Raw genomic sequence first — 22,066 nt, 5'->3', positions numbered from 1 at the left:
TTGTAATGGGACTTTCCCTGTTACCTCATTTTAGTTCCTGGAAGGTGCAACCATTGAGGTGGACCAGATCCACACTCACATGCGCCCCCTGCTGATGATGCTGGGTGACTACCGCAGCCTGACCCTCAACGTGGTGAACCGCCTAACCTCTGTCACACGGCTTTTCCCCAACTCCTTCAATGACAAGTTCTGTGATCAGATGATGGTGAGAAATGTCAGCCTCTGTCTTCCTCCCCTCTCACAATATCTTCTGTTCAAAACACTTCACAGCACAGAATACAGTTCAACATGGCGACCAAACCCTTTAACTGTGGCAATGTTGGTGCCAGGTCTTAAACTATAGATTATTTAGTATGTGAGTATGTAAATATTGGATTGTCTGTCTTTTTTTAAAATAAACAATGTTCAGTTACTAGTTTCTTGTATAATGTTTCAAATATGTATTAATATTATTAGTAATAACCGCAATAAGCAGTAGGAAAAGTTTAGGGATACGATTATTGTTGGTAGCTGTCCCTTTTTACCTGTTTATATTTTTGTGTGCCAGTAGGGCTCATGGTTAGTACAATGTGTCAGGTCATAGTGTGGAAATAATTATTGTCGCCACACTTATCTGCTGTATAATAGTTGTATGATTAAACATAGTACACATTTAGTTTATTTGGTGTAAATGTGTTATTTAATACTTGAATTTCTTTAGTAAACGTTCAGTCCTTGTTGGTGCCCTGTACTACTAGACAGATGTGTAAAAGCACTTACAAACACGCAGTCTCAATCTTATCTGTCTGTCTCTCTCAGCAACACCTGAGGAAGTGGATGGAGGTGGTTGTTATAACACACAAGGGAGGCCAGCGCAGCGATGGCAGTGTAAGTATATACATTTCAGACAGACCAGACAGTTACACACACCCACACCTTACAGCACTGGGAAATTGAATGCAAATTTGAAGCCAACATCACTCATAACATGTAGCTGTGTCTTGCTTCTTTCATCTACTTTTGTAGTAGCCTTGTTTGAATACAGCACAGAAGCAGCCATCTCCTATAGGAGCAGGTCAATACAGCTGTCTACTGACACCATTTTTTGTTCAGTTGATCTGCCCTACCAAAATCAAACAGCACTCACTGAAGGGGCCGAGGGGCAGAGAAATTGCACCCTTATACACACAAAGCCATAGTCGCATAGTAGTAGTAGACACCTCCTCAATGTGGCCTCCTCCCAGATGAATTGTGAGTGGCCATATTACAATCAATGATTAATTAGGCGCCAGGCAGGCGGTGGTGGGCCCAGCGCTGCGTCTGCTCATTATCTCCCCGACAGATAACCTTGTAAAGGCAGAGAAAAGGTGAGAGAGAAGGAGGGGGGGAAACAGCTGCCTCTCCCTCATAGAAATAATGCCCATTTTTTTCATCCCTTCTTTTAAAGTGAGTTCTTTCTGCGGCATCTCAAAATGGTGTTATAATTGGATGCAAATTGGCCCATTGTCTTTCCTTCCCTCCAACTCGTGGTCTTTGTGCATGTTGACATCAAGGCTGGCAGTAGCAACAAAGCCAGGGTCATGGGGTCAGTTAGCTTAGCCTGATAAAGACAAAAACTGTAGAAAGAGGGATGGAGAATGGCTAAAGAGGATAGTCTGAAGACATATAGGCATGGAAGAGGGTTTTGACAGAAAGGAGAAGTGTTTAAGGAGTTAAAGAGCGCATATGAAGGAAAAAGAACTTATTTTGCTTTGACTGAACAAAAACAAAATGTCAGTTTCTTTGTTGCTCGACTTAAAGCCCAAATATACTCTGGAGCGGACGCACACACGGACAGCTGCTGACAACTTCTGTTTATACTACTTTTTGGAGTCAGCTTGGCGGACTTGTTCCACACATGCACAGTAGATCAGTTGGTGCCTTGGTAGCATCCGCGCAGTCATAAAAAACAGGAGGCACGTGGACGTCCGCAGATAACGATTTTTTCGTCACATGGACCCTCCCGTACTCGTGGATGCAGAAAGTGCAGAAAGTATAATCCTTGCTTTACAGTCCAGTACGGCCCCTGCCTTGTTACTCACTCAGTGTTGAGAAAAGTTGTTCGCGAGGTCACTCGTAAAGGTTGCTGCTGTCTCTCCATTCATTTCATTATCACCCTGTCTTATCTGCTCACCTTCCATATGGAACAAAGACAGACATCACACAGCCACACAAAAATGCACACATACTGCTCTGCTGACTCTGATCATTGTCTCCCGTTCCGGTACAGCCTGCGTTGGAGGGCGTTGAGGTGAGATGTGATCTCGTGTTGCGCCCTCTGTTGGTGACACTCTGTCAGTGATTTGAACTTAGTTGAATCAATGTCGTGGTAATGGTGCCGGTGGAGTTGCCTTATATTTCTGTGTCTGTGTGTCAGTGGTTGTCTTCAGAAATTTTACTGTCATCTCAGCCTAACCTCACATTTTGACTGTTTTGGAAATGTCCAGTTCTCTCCCTTCCCTTTGACTTTTGCACCTCTAAGATATAAATAACACAAGGTTTATGAAAATTATCATGGAACTATCCGTTATTTGTTTGTACTTGTACTTGTGCGAATGTAATCTAAGAACTTATCCTTCCTGTGGGAACTTAACTGTCCAATGAGCACAGATTGCATTGTCATTTGACTAAATCCTCGTCTTTCCACAGTGGCTGTCCATCAAGACGGTCTTTTTGAAATAATGTCCTTGTCTAGTTCCATCATACTTAGAAGAATTTCATCCACTCACTTTTTTCCTTGCTCCTTTTCTCTGACTCTTCCTCTAGGAGATGAAGATCTGTTCTGCCATCATTAACCTTTTCCACCTGATCCCAGCCGCACCTCAGACTCTGGTCAAGCCTCTGCTCGAGGTGGTCATGAAGACAGAGAGGGCCATGCTCATAGAGGTAGGACACCAACTCCACTGTTTAGACAGACTTCTCGGGATTGTACAGTCCTACTTCAAAAGTAGCATAAAAAATAGATCATAAACATGCAGACAATAAAGGCAGAGATGCTAGAGTTCAAGAAAAGGGAGGCTTTAGTTGATGATAATAGAAGCTATTCCTTGTTATTCATACTATCCCTTGGCCTTATAAGGGCAGTTGTGTCGTGTAGAATGAATCAAGAAAAGAAGAGATTGGTCTAATGGAAAAGATGATGAAAATGTCTTGAAGAAAAAAAATTAACAATGCTTGAAAAATGGTAATTAACATTAGTTGAGACATGTTGTAGGCAGAGTAAGCAATGCAGGATAAATTTACAGTAAATACTTGTTAATCTCATGATTTCCATCATGAGATAAGCTTCGCAATCCTATTTGATCTGTATCTGATGTATAGTATTAATGGCACGTTAAGCTCTGCTGTTAAGCACAGATCTTCACAAGAAAGTGATAAAATCTAAATCTGCATTTGCTTTCATTAAAATGTTTTCCATTCCTCCTCCTTTTTTGCCTGTTTCTTTTTGCTATTTCTTTTCTCCCCCCTCACTCATCCCTCCTGTGCCAGGCTGGCAGTCCATTCAGGGAGCCTTTGATCAAGTTCCTGACGCGTCACCCATCTCAGACAGTGGAACTATTCATGATGGAGGCTACGCTGAATGACCCCCAGTGGAGCCGCATGTTCATGGTCAGCCGCCAGCAGCTCTTAAGTAGCATTCCCTTCAATCTTTTCATTGACACATTTGCCATTAAAACTGCATTTTGCTGACTATCTAATGGGCTATATTCAGGGATATGTTGAGTGTTTTGGCTCAGTGATCCTGTTGACACTACATTTAAACTGATCACTCTCAGTAACAATTCTTAATTGTCTGTTTAAATGTGTTTTTGCAGTTGTTGATCCAGTGCAGCAAACATGGTCTCTAGTCTTACTATATGTAATTTTGTGTTATAGTTAAAGTATGTGTATGTGTTTGTATACAGAGTTTTCTGAAACACAAAGATGCCAAGCCTCTAAGAGACGTGTTGGCCTCAAATCCCAACCGCTTCGTCCCCCTGCTGGTTCCCGCTGGCACTGCAGCAACTGTCCGACCTGGATCTCCCTCCACCACCACAGCCAGATTGGACCTACAGTTTCAGGCTATCAAGGTATACAGATTTTCATTACAATTCTATCAATTAATACATTCTGTAGGACACACACACACACACACACACACACACACACACACACACACACACACACACACACACGTGTGTAAAGCTAACTGTCAGGTGTCAGTGGTGCTTAATCCTAATGTGAATACTACACAACTCTCAGTAATACCATCATACAACCTCTAACCTCTCAAACCTTTCTTCTTCATTCCCTCTGCACAGATCATAAGCATCATTGTGAAGAATGATGAGGGTTGGCTGGCAGGGCAGCACTCCCTGGTCAGCCAGCTGAGGCGAGTCTGGGTCAGTGAGGCCTTCCAGGAGAGACATCGCAAAGACAACATGGCTGCCACCAACTGGAAAGAGCCCAAGCTTCTGGCCTTCTGCCTGCTTAGCTACTGCAAGTATGTAGACTCATTCAAATTGTAATGGGGATGAATATTTCCTAAATGTTGTCGCAAGTGCTGACAATGGACATTTCATATGAAAATCTAGGAAACAAAGTGATATGACACAATAGGGCCAAGCCTATCTCTGAAAATTAGTGTAAAACTTAAGTGACCTTGAGTAGCATATTTGAGTTATTAGCTTGTGTAAGGACTACAAGCTAATAATGCAATTAGTATTATTATTACAACAAATGTTAGTGCAGTTTCTAACTAATTTAATGGAATTCCAATCATGAATGGCCTTCTCACTCCACCTCTCTGTCTGCGCACAGAGAAAGTGCTTAAACATTTTGTGCACTAGGCACTTAGCAGATGTTTATTTCACACTGTTAAATTAACCTTCAACCGCTCAGCCAGTAATTTTAAAGTGTATGTATTCACTCAACCTTTTTTTGATAACAAAGTGTAAAACTAGGTAATAACCGGAGTCTCACTGGTATAATATTATTTGAGAGTTCTGTTCATATCACAGTTACATTACATTACACCCCCCCGTCTCCTCAATAGGCGTAACTACTCAGAGATCGAGCTGCTGTTCCAGCTGCTGCGGGCCTTTACAGGTCGCTTCTTATGCAACATGACCTTCCTGAAGGAGTACATGGAGGAGGAGATTCCCAGGAACTACTCTATTGCCCAGAAACGGGCCCTGTTTTTCCGCTTTGTCGAGTTCAACGACCCACACTTCAACGATGAGCTTAAAGCTAAGGTATGTACACAGGAAATCAGAGTGGGGACGTTAATTTATGATTTCATGCCACAGGTACCTAAAATTCCCAATGACTTACTATTTTGCAAACATCTTTTGGAATTGACATTCAAATGATAGTCAGAGGTTTATTACTTCTAACCAAACCACATGGGGGAATAATTACCTGTATTTGACTTGTGGTACGAGTTCAACACCGAAACTAGCCTACTACTCGCGGGTCCACCAGTTGAAGTAAGGAGAGAGTGAGATTAAATTTGTTTGTTATTACAATGTGTCTAAATTTAAATGGAGTTGTTATAATGTGTGAGAATTGGTTAGTTTTAGTGAAACACTCAGGTTCAAGTCAGCAATGAAGGAGTATGCAGCTTTGTCATGTTTCTCTTTTCTTCTAGCACAACAGTTATTACTGATCAATGGTCTTATAAAGCCTGCTAAATAAATAAGTAGATATTTAAATTAATATGCTAATATAGAACTGTAGGACATGTGTAGCCCTAATTGGAAACAAAGAAATATGTTTTGGTGGGGGAAAAAAAGATTAAAATCTTGTATCGTCCATAAGCTTACCCAGTCCTACACTGAATAATGCACAAAAAAATCAACCAGAGTTCTAAATTTTTTTAGCATCTCCTCAGCTTACTTACTTACATTGCTTCCTCAGTGTGGGGCCTGATCTGTGTGACCTTTCTGGTTGGTGCATTTTGTACCAGAAGTTGTTTGATAGAGTCAGGAAGGTCATTTTGTCTGGTTGTAGACCCTCAGAGGCTCACAGATGAATGCTTCTGTCCTCTCCACCTGACCTGCTGCTGCAAGCATTACAATCATTCGGGCTGCTTTTTAATTAAGCTCACTCTCCCGCTTGCATGCTCTCATGCAAGCACACACAGACAGATGCGCACACACATACACACGCATATTTTGCACAGCTGTAACAGGCACACAACCTGGCACAGAGGAGCAACAGCACTGCTGTTAAGTACAAACGGGTCAGTGGGGAAGGCCTGCCCTGGCACACTCCAACTCATAGCCAAATGGCTGTGTGGCAAAAACACAACTATATATACACACACACACACACGAGAAGCTGGAAAGTGCACACAGACCCCAAAATTCAAGGACATACACTTGATGCTGCCCACCCTTCCCTTTTTGCTCTTGTTCAGGTCACGTTGCTTCAGCAGCATATGGACAAGGGAGAGACAAAATAAAGGCAGGGGAAAGAGTTCAGCCAACTCACTGTGCTGACCAAAATGCTGCGTTTGAATGTACTCACTCAGCTAGTGGAGCCGCAGCACCCCCACCTCCCGTCAGAATTTTGCTCATATTGTTTTTCCATTAATTGTCCTCCTCTGGTATGCAGCAGATGCTAGCTGTGCATGTGAGGCAGAGAGACAAACAGACAGCCAGAAAGAGACAATGTGTTTCTGTGTGAATATGTTTGTGTTGATTTGTGTACGAGTCACGAGAAAGTAAAGGAGTGTGGGCGTTAACGCTGCTGACATTTAAATAATTGCCTTTAACATTTTCCTGGAAGCATAATATCAAAGGGGTGTGTGTGTGTGTGTGTGTGTGTGTGTGTGTGTGTGTTCTTAGTATGCTTTCAAGTTAGCTGCTGAGGTTCTTGTGTAGCATCACGGGATCTGGGAGAATATTTTACTTTGAGCTAGACACAGGAGAGGAGGCAGTGTGGGACAGCAGCAATGAATCATCTATGATGCACAGACTGACCTCATGCTGCTCCTGTATTGCTTCTTTTGTTTTGTCCAAACAGTTCTTATAGAAAGCAGCTTTTGTGCTGCTTTTTTGTTCACATGTGTTTGAAAATTCATGGAATAGATTTCAAGCAGGCAAATAAATAAACAAGTGAAATTGTGGTAGCACAGCACGTCTGTTTTCTGTTCTGCTACTTCATGACATACAGTGTAGTAGATTTTTTTTGTGTCTATATGCTGTGCTAGTATCATCTCCTCAGTGGAGATTGAAATCAAACTGCAGTGTTAAGTTGAAACAACAAATGCATATATTTTTTAGTAGTTAAATGCCTCCGTATGCCTTCTGTCATGTGAACTACAACAAAGTAGATTAAGATTAGAAGGAATCTAAATTTACAAGCAAAGACTTTCCCCTGGAACAAACCGACAGGTGTGTGTGTGTGTGTGTGTAAGGTGTGGGTGAAGAAGCATAATGGTGTCACTGTTTTTCACTCACATGGAGTTACTCTTCATTTTTTAATTTCACATTTAGAAATGACAAATGAAACAATAATAGAAAAATAACGCCAAAGTACTTTTAAAAACAGGTGTTGATCTTTTTAAACGCTGTACTGAAACATGAGTGGAACTGTATTATCAATACAGATTAATTCATTGAATTAAATGATTGAAGCAGTGTCGTTAAAATATTCAGCTTACTTTGATGTAATAATGAGTGAAATATTATCCTGCTGCTCTTCACCTAACCATGTGTAAAACTCATCCACTGACAAAAGAGTAAAAAAAGAAAGTGCTTTGAACTGAGGTTTTCAAAGTGGCGGGCCGGGGGGGCTCCAAACTGTTTCATGGGAGTCTCTGAAAAAATTATATTAGTTATTACATTTATTATCAAAAGGAGATGTAGAATTTCCTTTTTCCAAGCTTTGTCTGAGGGGAGGCCCACAATCTCAGCCTTTTGAAAACCCTTGCTTAGAGTATCTAAATGTAGACTTGTAAATGTAAACCACCTTATAACTTACAACTAACCTGTGCGACTGTTGAGTGGCTATCATTCAAGACTTTATGTGGCTACAACAAAAGCCATACATAATTTGAACATTAATGTTGTTTAGGGGGGCATAATACATTTTCTGTCCCACCCTTGCTCCCTTGCCACTATCTCCCTACTGTTGTGTTTGGAGAGGACCCTAGTGGCACTGCAACACACACATGTGTATGTGCACACATGCAGTAACACACACAGCAAACAGGAGCACAACATCTAATGGCATTACAGAAATATGCTGTGTTCTTCTTGATTGATGTCAGAGAAGCTTAAAATGAACAGAAACAGATGTGACTGATGAACAGACTGGTGCTCCATGCATTTTCTATGTGTCTTCATTTCGGGCTGCGTGTGTTTCTGCATGCCTGTGAGAGTCTATCAACCATGCATGTATATTGCGCAGAGTGTGTGTGAATAATGGAGGAGCTTGAACATATGCTGCCACAGCTCGTCCTCGGCTGAGCAATGCCCTGTCCCCACCCCAAATGATGGATTGAATAAGGGGGTTCATTAACAGATAGCAGCTTCTTTAATAAATGCAGTCGTTAGCTATATTGTGGTTGGTTTATTCTGCATTTTACCAGCTAATCAAGCCTGCGTCTTCATTCACAGATCCCTGGGAACAGTCCCTGCTGGTTTTAGGGTGTTTGGAAACTGCATTTTAAACCTTTCCTCTGTGATAGTTTAGATTTTTTTTTTGGCTTTCAATGCTCATGGATTAATTAAGAGAAAATGTAATGGTTCTTTAGTATTGTTTCGTGTAGAGATTTTTTTCTTCTTCCTTAAATGTGACTCCTTTTTATTACCATTGTTTCATACATTTGACATTACTGTGCCTCAAAGTCTGTCTTGAAGTTCTTTTTTCCTCTCTAATGAATCAAAGTTTTCCTCTGTTATTATCATTTGGAAGGTGTGTCCCTCTGATTTTAGAGTAGATCACTGCTTCATCACTTAATTATGTGCCATGTAGAGCTGAGAGTGTGCACATTTTTCTTTTATGCAGCTTTTAAAAGACCACACCAGGCGATTTCACTGATTAGTGATTTTACTGATCATTTCTTGAAGGTGTGCCATCAGTGAAATCATCCATTGTAGTTTTTGAAAACCTGAAGGAGTGAAGGTTGCATATTCCCCTAAGTAAGTGGGAAAATGTGTGTGTTTTTTTTAAATGAGCAAAATCAGTTGAAGATGTGGTTTTGCTGTTTCATAGGTGCTTCAGCACATCCTGAATCCAGCCTTCCTGCATAGCTTTGAGAAGGGGGAAGGTGAGCAGCTGCTTGGACCTCCCAACCCCGAAGGAGACAATCCAGAAAGCATTACCAGTGTCTTCATCACTAAGGTACACATGCACACACGCTTGCAGGTATATTTTTCCTGCTCTCAACAGTCTTCACATTCATTCTCCCCCCTTTTTCCTTTGTTCATTATTCAACAGCTTTGTCTCTCCATCCGTCTCTCTGATTTCATTAACTGCTGCATTTCCTCTCATAATGTCTTATCAGTCCAGTACATCTCTATACTCTCAGTCACCATCAACTACATCCCACTTAGTCTGATTCTTCATCTCTCAATGCATCCACACATTACTTTATCACTTAATTGCTGTCATTCCATCTCTCCCTCCTTCCTTTTCATCTCTTCCGCCTGTCTTAGTTTTTCTCTCTTCCTCCCACCATCCCACGGGTCCCTCTTTCATTAGCTTTTGTTCGTCAGGCCAGAATATAATTCCTGGTGTAAATGTCACGGTGTGACCATGCTAAAGGTCAGCATATATGTTTGTGCTGTGGCAGATCTCATCACTGACTAACACCGGTCCTGATGGCTGCTAATGGCTCCTCTACGGTCTGGTTAAAACTCATTTCCTCACTTAACTCCCTCTCCCTATTTGCTCTCCTCCCCTCTGTACCTCTCTCCAGCGAATTCAGATGGTGATGGGTATTTTGAAGGGGAAGCTGTCTTTTTGTAAGAGGTTTTATAAGTGAAGAAGGATATTGTTGTGGCGGTGTGATTTTGGGATGTAAATATCAGTCACAACTGCAGAATACAGGCAAACAGTAGATTCTTTTTTTTTATTTTTTCACACAAGGTGCATTTAGTAAGTAAGCTTATTTGGACCACTGTCGGCACCTGGTAAGAAAACAAAAAGAAAAAAAACCTGGAAAAATAATCGTTCATTCACGTTTACATAAACTCTGCTCACTCCCCTTTTAACCATCTTTGCCATCCCTTTCCAAGGTTCTGGACCCAGAGAAGCAGGCTGACCTGCTGGACTCGTTGCGAATCTGCCTGCTGCAGTTCTCCACCCTGCTGGTGGAGCACGCACCCCACCACATTCATGACAACAACAAGTCACGCAACAGCAAGCTGCGGCGCCTCATGACCTTCGCCTGGCCATGCCTACTGCCCAAAGCCTGCGTCGACCCTGCCTGTAAATACAGTGGTCACTTACTTCTGGCCCACATCATTGCAAAGTTTGCAATTCACAAGAAGATTGTCCTGCAGGTGAGGAAGAAAGTAAAGAAGAGTAGAGCGTGTAGCAGATGTACACATGCCCAGTTAACAACAAAAGAATTAGTAAGCATCAATGTTTACCTTTCCTTTGTACAGGTCTTCCACAGCCTGCTGAAGGCCCACACCATGGAAGCCCGCGCCATTGTACGGCAGGCCATGGCCATCCTGACCCCAGCTGTGCCTGCACGCATGGAGGACGGCCACCAGATGTTGACCCACTGGACTCGCAAAATCATTGTGGAGGAGGGACACACAGTACCGCAGCTGGTCCACATACTGCATCTCATTGTGCAGCACTTCAGGGTGAGCAGGATGAAAGAACACACAGATTAAGAGTTGGTCAGTAGAGCCCTTCCTTCTGTCAGCCAGTGTTGAATGTATTGATTCACAGCGTATTCATCTGGGCTGGGTGTGGCAGACAGAACAGTAAAAATTTCTGTCCCCTGTGATGTGCAGTAATCATGAGGGACTTGTCTGGACACTCTGGGTTCATTTAAGTTCTTTGGTATTCATCCCATTTAGACCACACTAAGTAATACCTTTTTTGAGGGAGAGTAATCACTGACTATCGGATATCAGCATCTTATACTTTTCACATGGAGTGAGAAGGCAACTGCCACTCTTTTTTTACATTCACAGCAATTTGTTGCTGCTGCCAGCTCCATGCTCAGTGTCGCTTCAACAACTGCAGGGAACCACATGGAGGGGGAAACCGTTGAGAAGCTATTTTTACTGATTATCTGAGTGCCCTGAATTATATGATGCCTCCTTAACCACTCCTAATAGGAATGGAGTATCATCATTAAAAGTTGGATTATCTTGTATGGCCCAGTTAATAGTTTTATGATATTAGTTAGTTAACTAAATTTGAGTTTTATATTGACAGTAGCCATGCCTACTGCCTGTAATTGCGTTAATGCAGATACATCCCTGACACACGCTCCTCAGTGATGATCAGCAGAGTCAAAGGGCGCCTAGTCTGTTCACAAGTCAACCAGCAATGGATCATTGGCCTTTATGTTCGCCTTCCTCCTCAAACTTCAAAGACACTTTCTGCCCTCTCGCTCCTTCAGCTGATGTTCACCGCCTCGCTGGTCAGAAAGCAACAGTCTCTTAGCAGAAGACTGACATTTTCCACAGCTCCCCTCTCTATCTCACTGACAGGCTGCTCTCACTGGGCCAGATGACTAATCTAATGTAATCACATCAGCATAATTACACTGGGGAGAAGATAATGACAGACAGATGAGAGACTTTGTGCGTGTGTGTGTGTGTGTGTGTGTGTGTGTGTGTGTGTGTTTAATAAAGAAATAGAGAGATTGCGTGCGTGTTTGTCTGTGTGCACACGTGATGGACAGGGCTTAGCCACACTGTCATTAAGGGGCTGTGAAGCCCTGCTCTATCAACTATAATTACCCTCAAAATGAGAAGCTTTAATATTCTTTGACACTGGCAACAGCCCTCAGATAGACATCTCATCTCTTGCTCTTTTGTCTGCGTGTTTGAGAGTCCCAGTTCAGTTTGCGATGAAGCTAAGTGACTCTTGAGTTTGACACTTGAGAGTGTGAATTCTCAGGGCTAAGTGTGTGTCATCATGTCCTTGAGACTAAGTGGGAATACGACTTCAGAGTTTGCTTCTTCAGACTCGATGTCTCAGAGTGATTGAGCACCCAGTTTAACTTTGCATGTGTTATCACCCCAACATCTAGAGCAAATTATTGGCAGTGTAGAATAAATTACATTACATGTAGTTGCCTTTGATTCACTATTTATTTATTTTTTAGACCAGGCAGATTGATTGGAAACCTCAGTGTTTACGCGTTTAGTCGAGCAGGGCCTTCTTGGGTTTGCTTCTGAGAAGAGAATCACACAACATGGATGCTGCAGCTTTTTGAGATGCATAGACCGGCAACATGTCTCACTCATAATTGTTTTGGGTAGATGCTAAGGCAATGGATGCCAGTATCATTTATATGTGATGATTCTAGCAAGATAATCAGTTTAACATGAAGTTGAGGGAAGGCAGAGGTTCTCGTCTGTTGTGGATGCTCTCAGAACAAGTTTGCCAAACCAGTAATATAATTAAATATCAAAACCAATGTAAAATTAATAGGAAAAACCTTCATGTTTAATCACATAATTATAAATTTTACTTCACTTTTTTGGGTCTTACTGAAATTTATGGGCGTGTAGGCGGGAGAGAGAGATGTTTTTTGTTTGAGGACCCACAAAGTGGATTGTTTGGTTATAATCCTACAACATATATCACTATACCACTCTTCTTTCTATACTTGAATTCTGCATCTGGTGATTGCAAAGAGTGGAAGCTCAAGTTGTGAGATGTTCAAATAAAATTAAAGAATGCAAAACAAAACTGTCCCCAAGCTATGATGGCATTTTATGTAGAAATTTGGGTTATTTACAAACTTGTCGGTCATCTGTTCAGCCTGGCTGGGTATCATTTCTCATGTGTACTACTTCTGTTTCTTTTAAACTCTGCCATTGGCATCACTGACCATCTGCCACTGGTGATAATACAGCAAAGTCCTACCTGATACTTTGTGTTTAAAATATCAAATGTGGAAGCTTCTGTTAACCAGATATTCAATATATTGAATCGCTACATTTCAAAATGATTCTATTATATACTTTTTTACATATTGTTACTTACATTTTTACTTTTCTCTTTGCAGGTGTACTACCCTGTGCGCCACCACCTGGTGCAGCACATGATCAGTGCAATGCAGCGTCTGGGCTTCACCCCCAGTGTGACCATAGAGCAAAGGAAACTTGCTGTGGACCTGGCCGAGGTGGTCATCAAATGGGAGTTACAGAGGATCAAAGACCAGCAGGTGTGTTCATGGATTGCCATAAATACACAGTCGCATCAAAACCCGGGCTAAGAGGCCCTGTTTGAACTACAAACAGCTTTTATTGACTTAAAATGGTGTCAGTTTGTATCCAATAGAAAGTGTTGTGGCCACATAAAGTGCACTGTGCCACTAAATTATGTCCTTCACTTCGCACAATATTTTTTTTAGCACTGGAGATGCTTATTATTTCACAAGAAAAAGCCATTTGCCATAGAGATTAAAATATACTCATGACTCATAATTCTGTGGTAGCTGATCGGAAATTTTGACGAGATATACACACGTTTCATTCTGTAAACTGTAATTATGTCCTCATCTCTCCTCTCCTGTCTGCCTGTCTCTTCGGTGCGGCAGCCGGAGTCAGAGGCCGAAGTAGGGGCTGTCGGTGAAGGGACGAGCGCAGGCACTGTGAAAAGAGGACTATCTCTGGAAGCTGCTGGTGCTGCTGGACAAGATGTCAAGAGGTTCCGCGCGGCAAGCGGAGCCACCTCCACGGTGAGCTCAGTCCATTACTCAGTGGCCAGCAGAATGCGGTCATGAGTGCCCGATCACTTTAGCCAGCATTTGGCAATAAAATACTTCATTACCCACCAAAATCAACATTTGCATCCTTTCTACCTGCAAAGTTCTTGCTGGCTGCCCCGTGTTCTACACTTCTCTGAGTGATTGCAGAACTGTTTGAAAGATTCTTTGATCAAACAGCCCTTTTTACATCCGTCTGAGACACAACCTGCCAACAGGAGATGTCAGCAGGATTGTTGTTGCCTTAATCCATTTTTCCTTACAAGAGTGTTGCAGCCTCACATCTGTTTCATCTCGAATCCCTCTGTGATCTGTTGTTTTCAGATGCCTTTGTTGGAAAATGTGCCTGTTCTAAATCTCAGTTGTTGAATCTGTGATAAATACAAAAGTAATCTTCCAAAGGGCCGTTTTTATTTAAAATAAACACTTTGAAATTGTCTGTTAACTCCATTGTCTTGCTATCACAGCCCCCCAGGTTTTGCTAGGCTCAATAATACTGCCTTGACTGCACCTGCAGTCCCACCACAGTCAACAACATGTCTGTGCGGCTATGTGTTGTAGACTGGATAGTGATTGGGCAGTGAAAACAGTCTTAGTAATAGCACTCTTAATGAGGATGCAATTTTACCTGATGTCAGGAGAAAAACGCAATAGCAGCATTTCTTTCTACTTGAACTGAGAAAATGTTAATTTCTCAGAAAGTTACCAGCATAGTTATCAGACAATCGTAGTTGTAGCCTATTTTCTAATAAGCTATGCAGGCAAAACCCTGGCTTTGTGCAGGCTCTTTGACATTCCCTCCTAAATAAGGACTGTGTGCAGCGTTTGCACGGCTGTCAGAGTTTTATTATGAGGTCTGTTTAGTTTCATAGCCACTGAAAGTTTAAAATCTTCTTTGTTTATGGAATCTTTCTTTTCTCTGTATTCAAACAAAAAAGAAGCTGACATATTAATAATTATAATGGTCGTTTGTGCGTCTCTAGGTGTTTGGCCGTAGCCAGTCCATGCCAGGTACAGAGACCATGCTCACAAAGCCTGTCGAGAAACAACATACGGACACAGTGGTCAACTTCCTCATCAGGATTGCATGCCAGGTAACACCCCCGCGATAACCACGACACACACACACCCACACGCGCACACACACACCCACCCACACCAGGTAAAGTTCTGCCATCCATAGCGCCTGCCAGGTAGGACAGAACTATCCTAACCCCTCAGTAGTGAAGGTAGGACACACCTGGTGGCTGTCCTAAACACGTCTCTACACACACACACACACACACACACACACACACACACACACACACACACACACACACACAGAGTCCTTTATGTGTCTTCTCTCAAAGCTGTCCCTTGGTCTGGTGGCAGTGTTGTCCTTGGTTACAAGCCTGAAATAGACTGTTGAGATTTCACTCACCTTGACTTTTTCTACTTTCTTTTTTGGGCCAAGCTCCATTCTCACTGTTCATCCAACCATCTCTGTTGAATATAACCTCCTGTAATACTGCTGGGGGTCACTCACTGCGCACAGAACAGACCAAAGAAGCATCTTTGTATTCGACGTGATAACAGTGTGTTGTGATACTAAACTGATCCCTGTAGAAATATTGTATCTTTTCACGGGTGCCAGGGGATTACCGTCAACCAAAAGAAAACCACACCTAGAGCTGGTACAGATTCATTGTCATGCTCAAGGATGTTTCTGCAGGATGGATGCTTCTCAACGTGTGAGGGCTTGTGCATGGCTTCCTGATTGCAGATTCCTGGTCTCTTCTTGCCCTTTGTGATTTCACACCTCACCAGGACAACTTTGTGATGAGATGAAGACCCATCGTCATTGATAACGATAATGATACCAACCTCCCTCCCCCTCTCCCCTCTAGGTGAACGACAGCACCAATGTGGCTGGGTCTCCGGGGGAGCTGCTGTCCCGTCGCTGTGTTAGCCTGATGAAGTCTGCCCTCAGGCCTGACATGTGGCCTCGTGCCGAGCTTAAGCTACAGTGGTTTGACAAGCTTCTTATGACAGTGGTAAGATGCCATATGCTTTCAGGATGACTAAGTCATTATGTGCCTTTATTAGGCTGCCTTTATGTTTAAAATATCCACAGTCATGCTAATGTTGTTGACATTTTGGTGCTAAGCCATTGTCACTATGTTTCTGCACTGCATCTTCCAGAGTTCAGAGTATCAAGACCTGTAATGGTTTTCCTTGGATTTTCCACTGCGGAATATTAACTTTCTGCAAGTGTCTGGCTTATCTTTTCTGTTTTTTGATGAGGACTATTGCTTCTGAGTCCAAAAACCTTGATATCACTGGTTATTTGAAGTTGCTAGTGCAAGTCTACTTCATCAACAGTGTTTTTGGCAAACACATTTAAATAAAATTTAAAATATTCAGGCTTGTTGTTACAACTCCAAGCAATACGCAGCAAACAGTAAAGGATAACTAAGGCGACTGTGCCATTCTCCTTCCTGGAGACTGCAGAAGTTTTCCTGTTCCTGCTTAAGCTCCAAGTGTTTGCTTAAAGTCTCTGAGTCCTTTGTCTGTTATCAGTAATACATGAAGTGAGACGCCAACAACCATAATGACAAAATAATGACAGTGGTGAGATAACAGGAGTCTATCCGGGTTGGCCTGTGCCTTCCCGTTCAACCCCTCCACCCCTCTTCATCCGAAACTCCTCATCCTTGCCTTCTGTATGCCTCTCTGCTTCACTCCTCGCCTTCTGTCTCTTGCCACCACTTCCCCCTCTCATCTCTTCTTTTCTTTTCTTTTCAGCCTCTTATCGCAGCCCTTGTCTTCTTCTATTCTTCTTCTCTTTCTTTTTATCACTTGCTCCTCTCCTTCTCTACTCATCTCGCTGGTCTGATTCAGCGCCACTGTTCAGACAAGCTTATCACCATGCGCCGGCAATTGTCACGTACTTCCCTTGTTCCTTTTTGGGGATCACTGCATCGGCCGTGCCTTTCTCTGTGCACACACACACACAAACCCAATCAGCCCCTGCAGATCCCATGGGAATGGTCTGACAAACAAGGCTTTCTGTGGGTCTGCCTAGCCAACTTACTCAGACTAATGAACAATGCTCTAAATCGGATTACCTTTTATCATCTCAATGTACTGGTGTCGCAGTGATTAAGAGTCAGTAGGAGTGGAGTGAGAGGGCAAATGAGGAGGGGCAGGGGACGCACACACACAGAACATACATACATGCATATGCCCTATCTGCATGGCTCCAGAGACGAGGTCCCTTTCTGTTAATACAGAGCCAAATCAATACTACCCTAATATCTACCATGAGTCTATCGCAAGAGTCACCTTGTTCATTAGCCAAGATTTGTGCCATGGATCTGTCCCAGATTATCCTCTTGGCCCTGCCATCTTTGTAAAACTTGACTGCAATTTAGACAAAATTAGGACCCGAAGTTGGCAATTGATCTTTAGTTTAGCAGCAATCACATTACCTTGGTTCTTTTGTTGTGAGAAATACCTCTGTGTGTAGAATATTGATTTCTCTGTTGTCTGGAATTTGTATGGAATAAAAACCTAAATGATTAATGCATCTACTGATGAATTTGCACTTTAGTTTTTCTGAAAAGATAAGCCTCAATGTTTTCCTTGATATGGGGATCACATTTAATTTATATGTCTGTCCTTCGTAACACACATGACTACTTGTTTCACGTACACACTTCTTTAAACCCACTGTTCTTCTCCGTGTCCTCTCAGGAGCAGCCAGCACAGGCTAACATCTCCAACATCTGCACTGGACTAGAGATTCTCTGCTTCCTTCTGACAGTGCTGCAGTCCCCAGCCATCCTGGCCCATTTCAAACCCCTCCAGCGGGGCATCGCTGCATGCATGACCTGCGGCAACACAAAAGTCCTGCGGGCTGTCCACTCCCTCCTTTCTCGTCTAATGAGCATCTTCCCCACAGAGCCTAGTAAGTTGCCAGTGCTTAATGCCTAATTTCTATCTGGAACTTAGTCAGGCAGGCTATACTGAAAAAACTCAGGAAAGCACTATCTGAGTTCTCTGACGAAAACCAAAAATTACAAACTCCCTTCTGTGTTCATTAAAGACATGCCCACATATTTGGATTATTGCTCTCTTGATTGATGCTTAAATTTATAAGTTTGCTTTTTGCTTGCTACGTGCTAAAAGCAAGGGGTTGATTTAGATGCTCAGCTTTTCTTTGTTTGAAGCATACACTGCTGTCTCCCTCTAGGCACATCAACAGTGGCATCCAAGTATGAGGAATTGGAGTGTCTGTATGCCGCTGTGGGCAAGGTCATCTATGAGGGACTTACCAACTATGAAAAAGCCACAAGCAACACTAACCCCACACAGCTCTTTGGTAAGATCTTCAGCGCTCCCTTTATTCTTCTTCTCACTTATGCCTTTCTACTCCATTGTGCTCTGTTACTCTCACTTTGTTGCTCATAAACCCAGTATTTTTTTAAATATGTTTTTCACACTCCCACTCTTTCCCCTACAAAAGCCAAGCTACCTCAGTCACTTTTAGCAATTAAGCCAGTGAGTGGGTCGTTAAAATGCAAGCCGATGGGCCCTGCCACTTGGGCTAACATCTGGTCTGTTAAAACAGAGGCAACAGTCCAGCGGTTTGGGAAAGGTTGTCTCGGGAAGGATTGCTGCTTTCGGCCATCCTCCCTTTACGAACATTACTGTTATCCTCCCAGATGTCAGACAGTATTTATGGAAAAAGCTTACATTAAAACGTATTCCAAGAAGTTATTTGATTTTTTTTTTTTTTCCCTCTTCTTTTTATTTGAAATATACAATAGCTTTCCAAATAAAGTGCCCTCAAGGTGTCAAATGGCTGTAGGAGAGCAGTCTAAAGGTAACACTATTTGATAGTGTCCCAAAATGGCAGTTGTGGTCAATAAAAAGCTTTTGGTATCCCGCTGTCGCAGAGAGGTAGCGCTGATCTGATGGGGTGGTGACATTTTAACATTTGTCTCCCCTCCAGGGAGCAGCAACAGAGAGGGACATTACTCACACCTGTCCCTTCGTCTCTCACACTCTGGAACTTTTGTTAGATGCCCTTAAAAAAAGACAAAAAAGTAAAGTCCTTGTCATGCTGAGTGTCTGAACACATGCTGACTGTAGGTGTGTGTGTCTGTTACCTTGCCCCACAGAGGTTGAGGTTCTTGTCAGATTATTGTATTACCCTTTCCCCCCTCCTTTCATCATCCCCCCTTCCCCTTCATTTGTCTTCCAGGAACACTGATGATCCTTAAGTCAGCCTGTAGTTACAATGCCAGCTACATCGACCGCCTCATCTCTGTGTTCATGCGCTCACTGCAGAAGATGGTGCGGGAACACCTGAGCCCCCAGCAGGCCAACCCAGGGGTCACCGAAACCAGCACGGGTACATGCATGGACATGAATTCAGTGGAAAGATATGAGGAAGCCAGGCTCAGCCAGTACACATATAGAGACACACATATACAATAACACTTGGAAAATGTGTAAGGGAAGGATGTAGTATATTATTTAAGAAAATACAAGTTATGTAATCATCTATTGATACAAAATTGATGACCATTGCATAAAATAGTCAATTTTATTTAATAATTAAGACGGGCAAGTATTGCCTGATCGACAGTACAGCAATACCAGCAATTAAGTCTCCTTGTGTGGCTCAATTATTTAACCAAGTTCCTTCACCTTTAGAGCTGTGAGATCCACTAGACTGCATCCCAGACATCAACTGCCATTTCAGTTGAACGTCTTCTGCAGGGATACAGTCAAACCTTGCTCACATTATCATTATCCCTGATCCAACAAGGGGCTCACTGTGTGTGAGGTCAGTTGTACACACAACACACTCACCTGGCGACCTTCCTCAGGCTCAGTTAGGGCTCAGATATCCCATGTATCTCAGCAGCAGTGCTCGGCTCCATACAAAAAACACTTATCAAAAGTTCTATATCAATGGCCGCAGCTGTGTTCTCAATAGCTGACGTGGTCAGGGGAGATCCACTCCACAGATAGTCTGGTTTCACAGGGAATATTCCACAGCTCTAGTTCCCACTCTGTATTGTCTCCTAGTCTCTCTCTGGATAAAGCAAACAGAGGGTCACCTTGTGCTGTTTTGCTGTGGGTTCAAAAAGGTAATGCCTGACAGCTTGCCTTGTTTGTCAGCAAGGGTAAAGAGAAGAGTTTCAAGTTTAAGTGTTCTTTTTCTCATGACTATTACAAAATTAATCTGGGTTTCCTGTTCTCTATTCTTCTCCAAGCTTGGCTTCATACAAGTCAGGCAGTACATAATTCTGTTGCTACTTCTCAGATGGGAGGTAATGGCTGTAAGATGCTATCGGTGCTTTAAATGGGCCCCTAATGACTATATCGGGAAACACAGACATTTACCCTCCACTAAGAGCAGTTATAGTCACCGAGACCAAAGGCCATCTGACCACCGAGGCCTTTGCCTCTAAAGATTGTTAACGTGTCACTAAACCAATAAACTGAAGTAGTTCTGTCCTGATTGTATTGGAGCTGTTTAGTTGTATTCGGGCTGCTGTCAGTAAGTGCACGGCACACATAGCAAATGCTGAATTGGTGATGTGAGCATAAATGTGTTCAGCTTGACTCGTGAGAAAATAGGACACCAGCTGAGACTTAATTTTTTGTTGCAGCTCAGATTGTAGAATAGCGAAAAAAGAAAAAAAAATACATTTCTTATGCTGCTTGCCTATCTAGCAGATATAAAAGACAAGCTCAACTCAGCTTTATACAAAATCTCAATCAGTTATCCATGTCAGGTAATGCCTCCCATCAATATTAGTACTAAATTGCTGATAGTGTGACTCTCCTCTCTGTTCTCATAGTGACCAGTGAGCTGGTAATGCTGAGTCTTGACCTGGTGAAGACTCGATTGTCTGTCATGAGCATGGAAATGAGGAAGAACTTCATCCAGGTCATTCTCACTTCGCTGATTGAGAAGTCACCTGACCCCAAAATCCTCCGAGCTGTCGTAAAAATTGTTGAGGAGTGGGTGAAAAACAATTCTCCCATGGCTGCCAATCAGGTAAGGAGGAGGTTTTCTCGGTAAGACAGTTCAGAATGTTTGACTGTGAAACAATATTGAGTTATATAAATGTAATGTGTAGAAACAGGTAGAAGTGCATGACTCAGCAGATCATCGCATTATTTCTTTGATAATGTGGTGTGAGTAACAGAGCTAAATCAGCAAAGTACATTTGAAATGTGTGAAACCTTTGGACAAACAACAAGCAAAGCACATTTTCTAAACCCAACATTAACATAATACCCACAGAGGTGTCTTTGGTCTTTATTTTCTTTTAAGCTGTAGAAGGATAGCAAGCAGTAAAGGGCTGAGGTGGACAGAGATGCAGTCAAAAGAGTAAAAAAAAACTGAAAAAAATATCTGTTTTTATTTTCTCCCCTCTTCCTGCCCTCTATCTCTATTCATTTTTATAACACCTTTTCCCCGGTCTCCCTTTTCTAACTGACGTCCCTCTTTTCCTCCTCCTTCCAGATGCCCAACTTACGCGAGAAGTCTATCTTGCTGGTGAAGATGATGACCTACATAGAAAAGCGTTTTCCCGATGAACTTGAGTTAAACGCCCAGTTCTTGGACCTCGTTAATTACGTCTACAGGTAATTACCACCATTCATCACATGGCCAAATGGCCGTGCCACTGACGCCATGCTGCCCTTGTATCCATCTTAACAGGCGGGATGAAGGTCGGGATTTTTAGGCTAGGAAAGACACGGGTGTTTGGGTCAAGGAGCAACGGAAAATGGAGATGAGGAGGGAGGGGGTTTGAGGTATGAGCAGGGAACAATTTGTCTTCTTTTTTTTTTTTTTTTTAAAGATGGAAGCAAGGATAGGGAAACATAGATCATGAGAGATAGATGGGAATAGTTAGAATCAGTTGGTGGTACATGAAAGCAGAGGAATTAATTAATAGAAATCAAAGCTGTAGATGTAATAAGATGGCGAATTGGAGGTGTGGCATTGTGCAGAAAGACAGCAGGTAGTGATAGAGATAGATAACGTGCCAGGGTGTTTCAGAGGGCTACAGTAGTGTCAGGATTCATGACAGGACACACAGCAGGTGGGGCCAGAGGGGAGAGACTGTCTCACTA

The 22,066-nt window shown here is 42.6% G+C and overlaps 1 protein-coding gene across 2 annotated transcripts in view; it reads left to right on the top strand.

Moving 5' to 3' along the window:
- LOC119915668 (transformation/transcription domain-associated protein) overlaps positions 1–22,066 on the top strand; it is an 87,330-nt gene that overhangs the window by 18,046 nt on the left and 47,218 nt on the right. For both annotated transcript variants that reach the window (XM_038735319.1, XM_038735318.1), the window contains 19 exons: positions 35–205; positions 799–867; positions 2,785–2,904; positions 3,508–3,627; positions 3,924–4,088; positions 4,320–4,501; positions 5,054–5,252; positions 9,223–9,351; positions 10,248–10,514; positions 10,620–10,826; positions 13,217–13,375; positions 13,751–13,891; positions 14,902–15,012; positions 15,808–15,954; positions 17,657–17,870; positions 18,156–18,284; positions 19,170–19,319; positions 20,782–20,981; positions 21,453–21,574. In XM_038735319.1, coding sequence (XP_038591247.1) covers positions 35–205; positions 799–867; positions 2,785–2,904; positions 3,508–3,627; positions 3,924–4,088; positions 4,320–4,501; positions 5,054–5,252; positions 9,223–9,351; positions 10,248–10,514; positions 10,620–10,826; positions 13,217–13,375; positions 13,751–13,891; positions 14,902–15,012; positions 15,808–15,954; positions 17,657–17,870; positions 18,156–18,284; positions 19,170–19,319; positions 20,782–20,981; positions 21,453–21,574 — 3,002 coding nt within the window. The remainder of the gene's footprint in view (positions 1–34; positions 206–798; positions 868–2,784; positions 2,905–3,507; positions 3,628–3,923; positions 4,089–4,319; positions 4,502–5,053; positions 5,253–9,222; positions 9,352–10,247; positions 10,515–10,619; positions 10,827–13,216; positions 13,376–13,750; positions 13,892–14,901; positions 15,013–15,807; positions 15,955–17,656; positions 17,871–18,155; positions 18,285–19,169; positions 19,320–20,781; positions 20,982–21,452; positions 21,575–22,066) is intronic.

Source organism: Micropterus salmoides, unplaced genomic scaffold (assembly GCF_014851395.1).
Source record: "Micropterus salmoides isolate LMB-PRFRI ecotype aquatic unplaced genomic scaffold, ASM1485139v1 Ms_hic_scaffold_21, whole genome shotgun sequence".
Lineage (NCBI taxonomy): Eukaryota > Metazoa > Chordata > Actinopteri > Centrarchiformes > Centrarchidae > Micropterus > Micropterus salmoides.
This window is presented reverse-complemented; position numbering and strand designations above follow the sequence as displayed.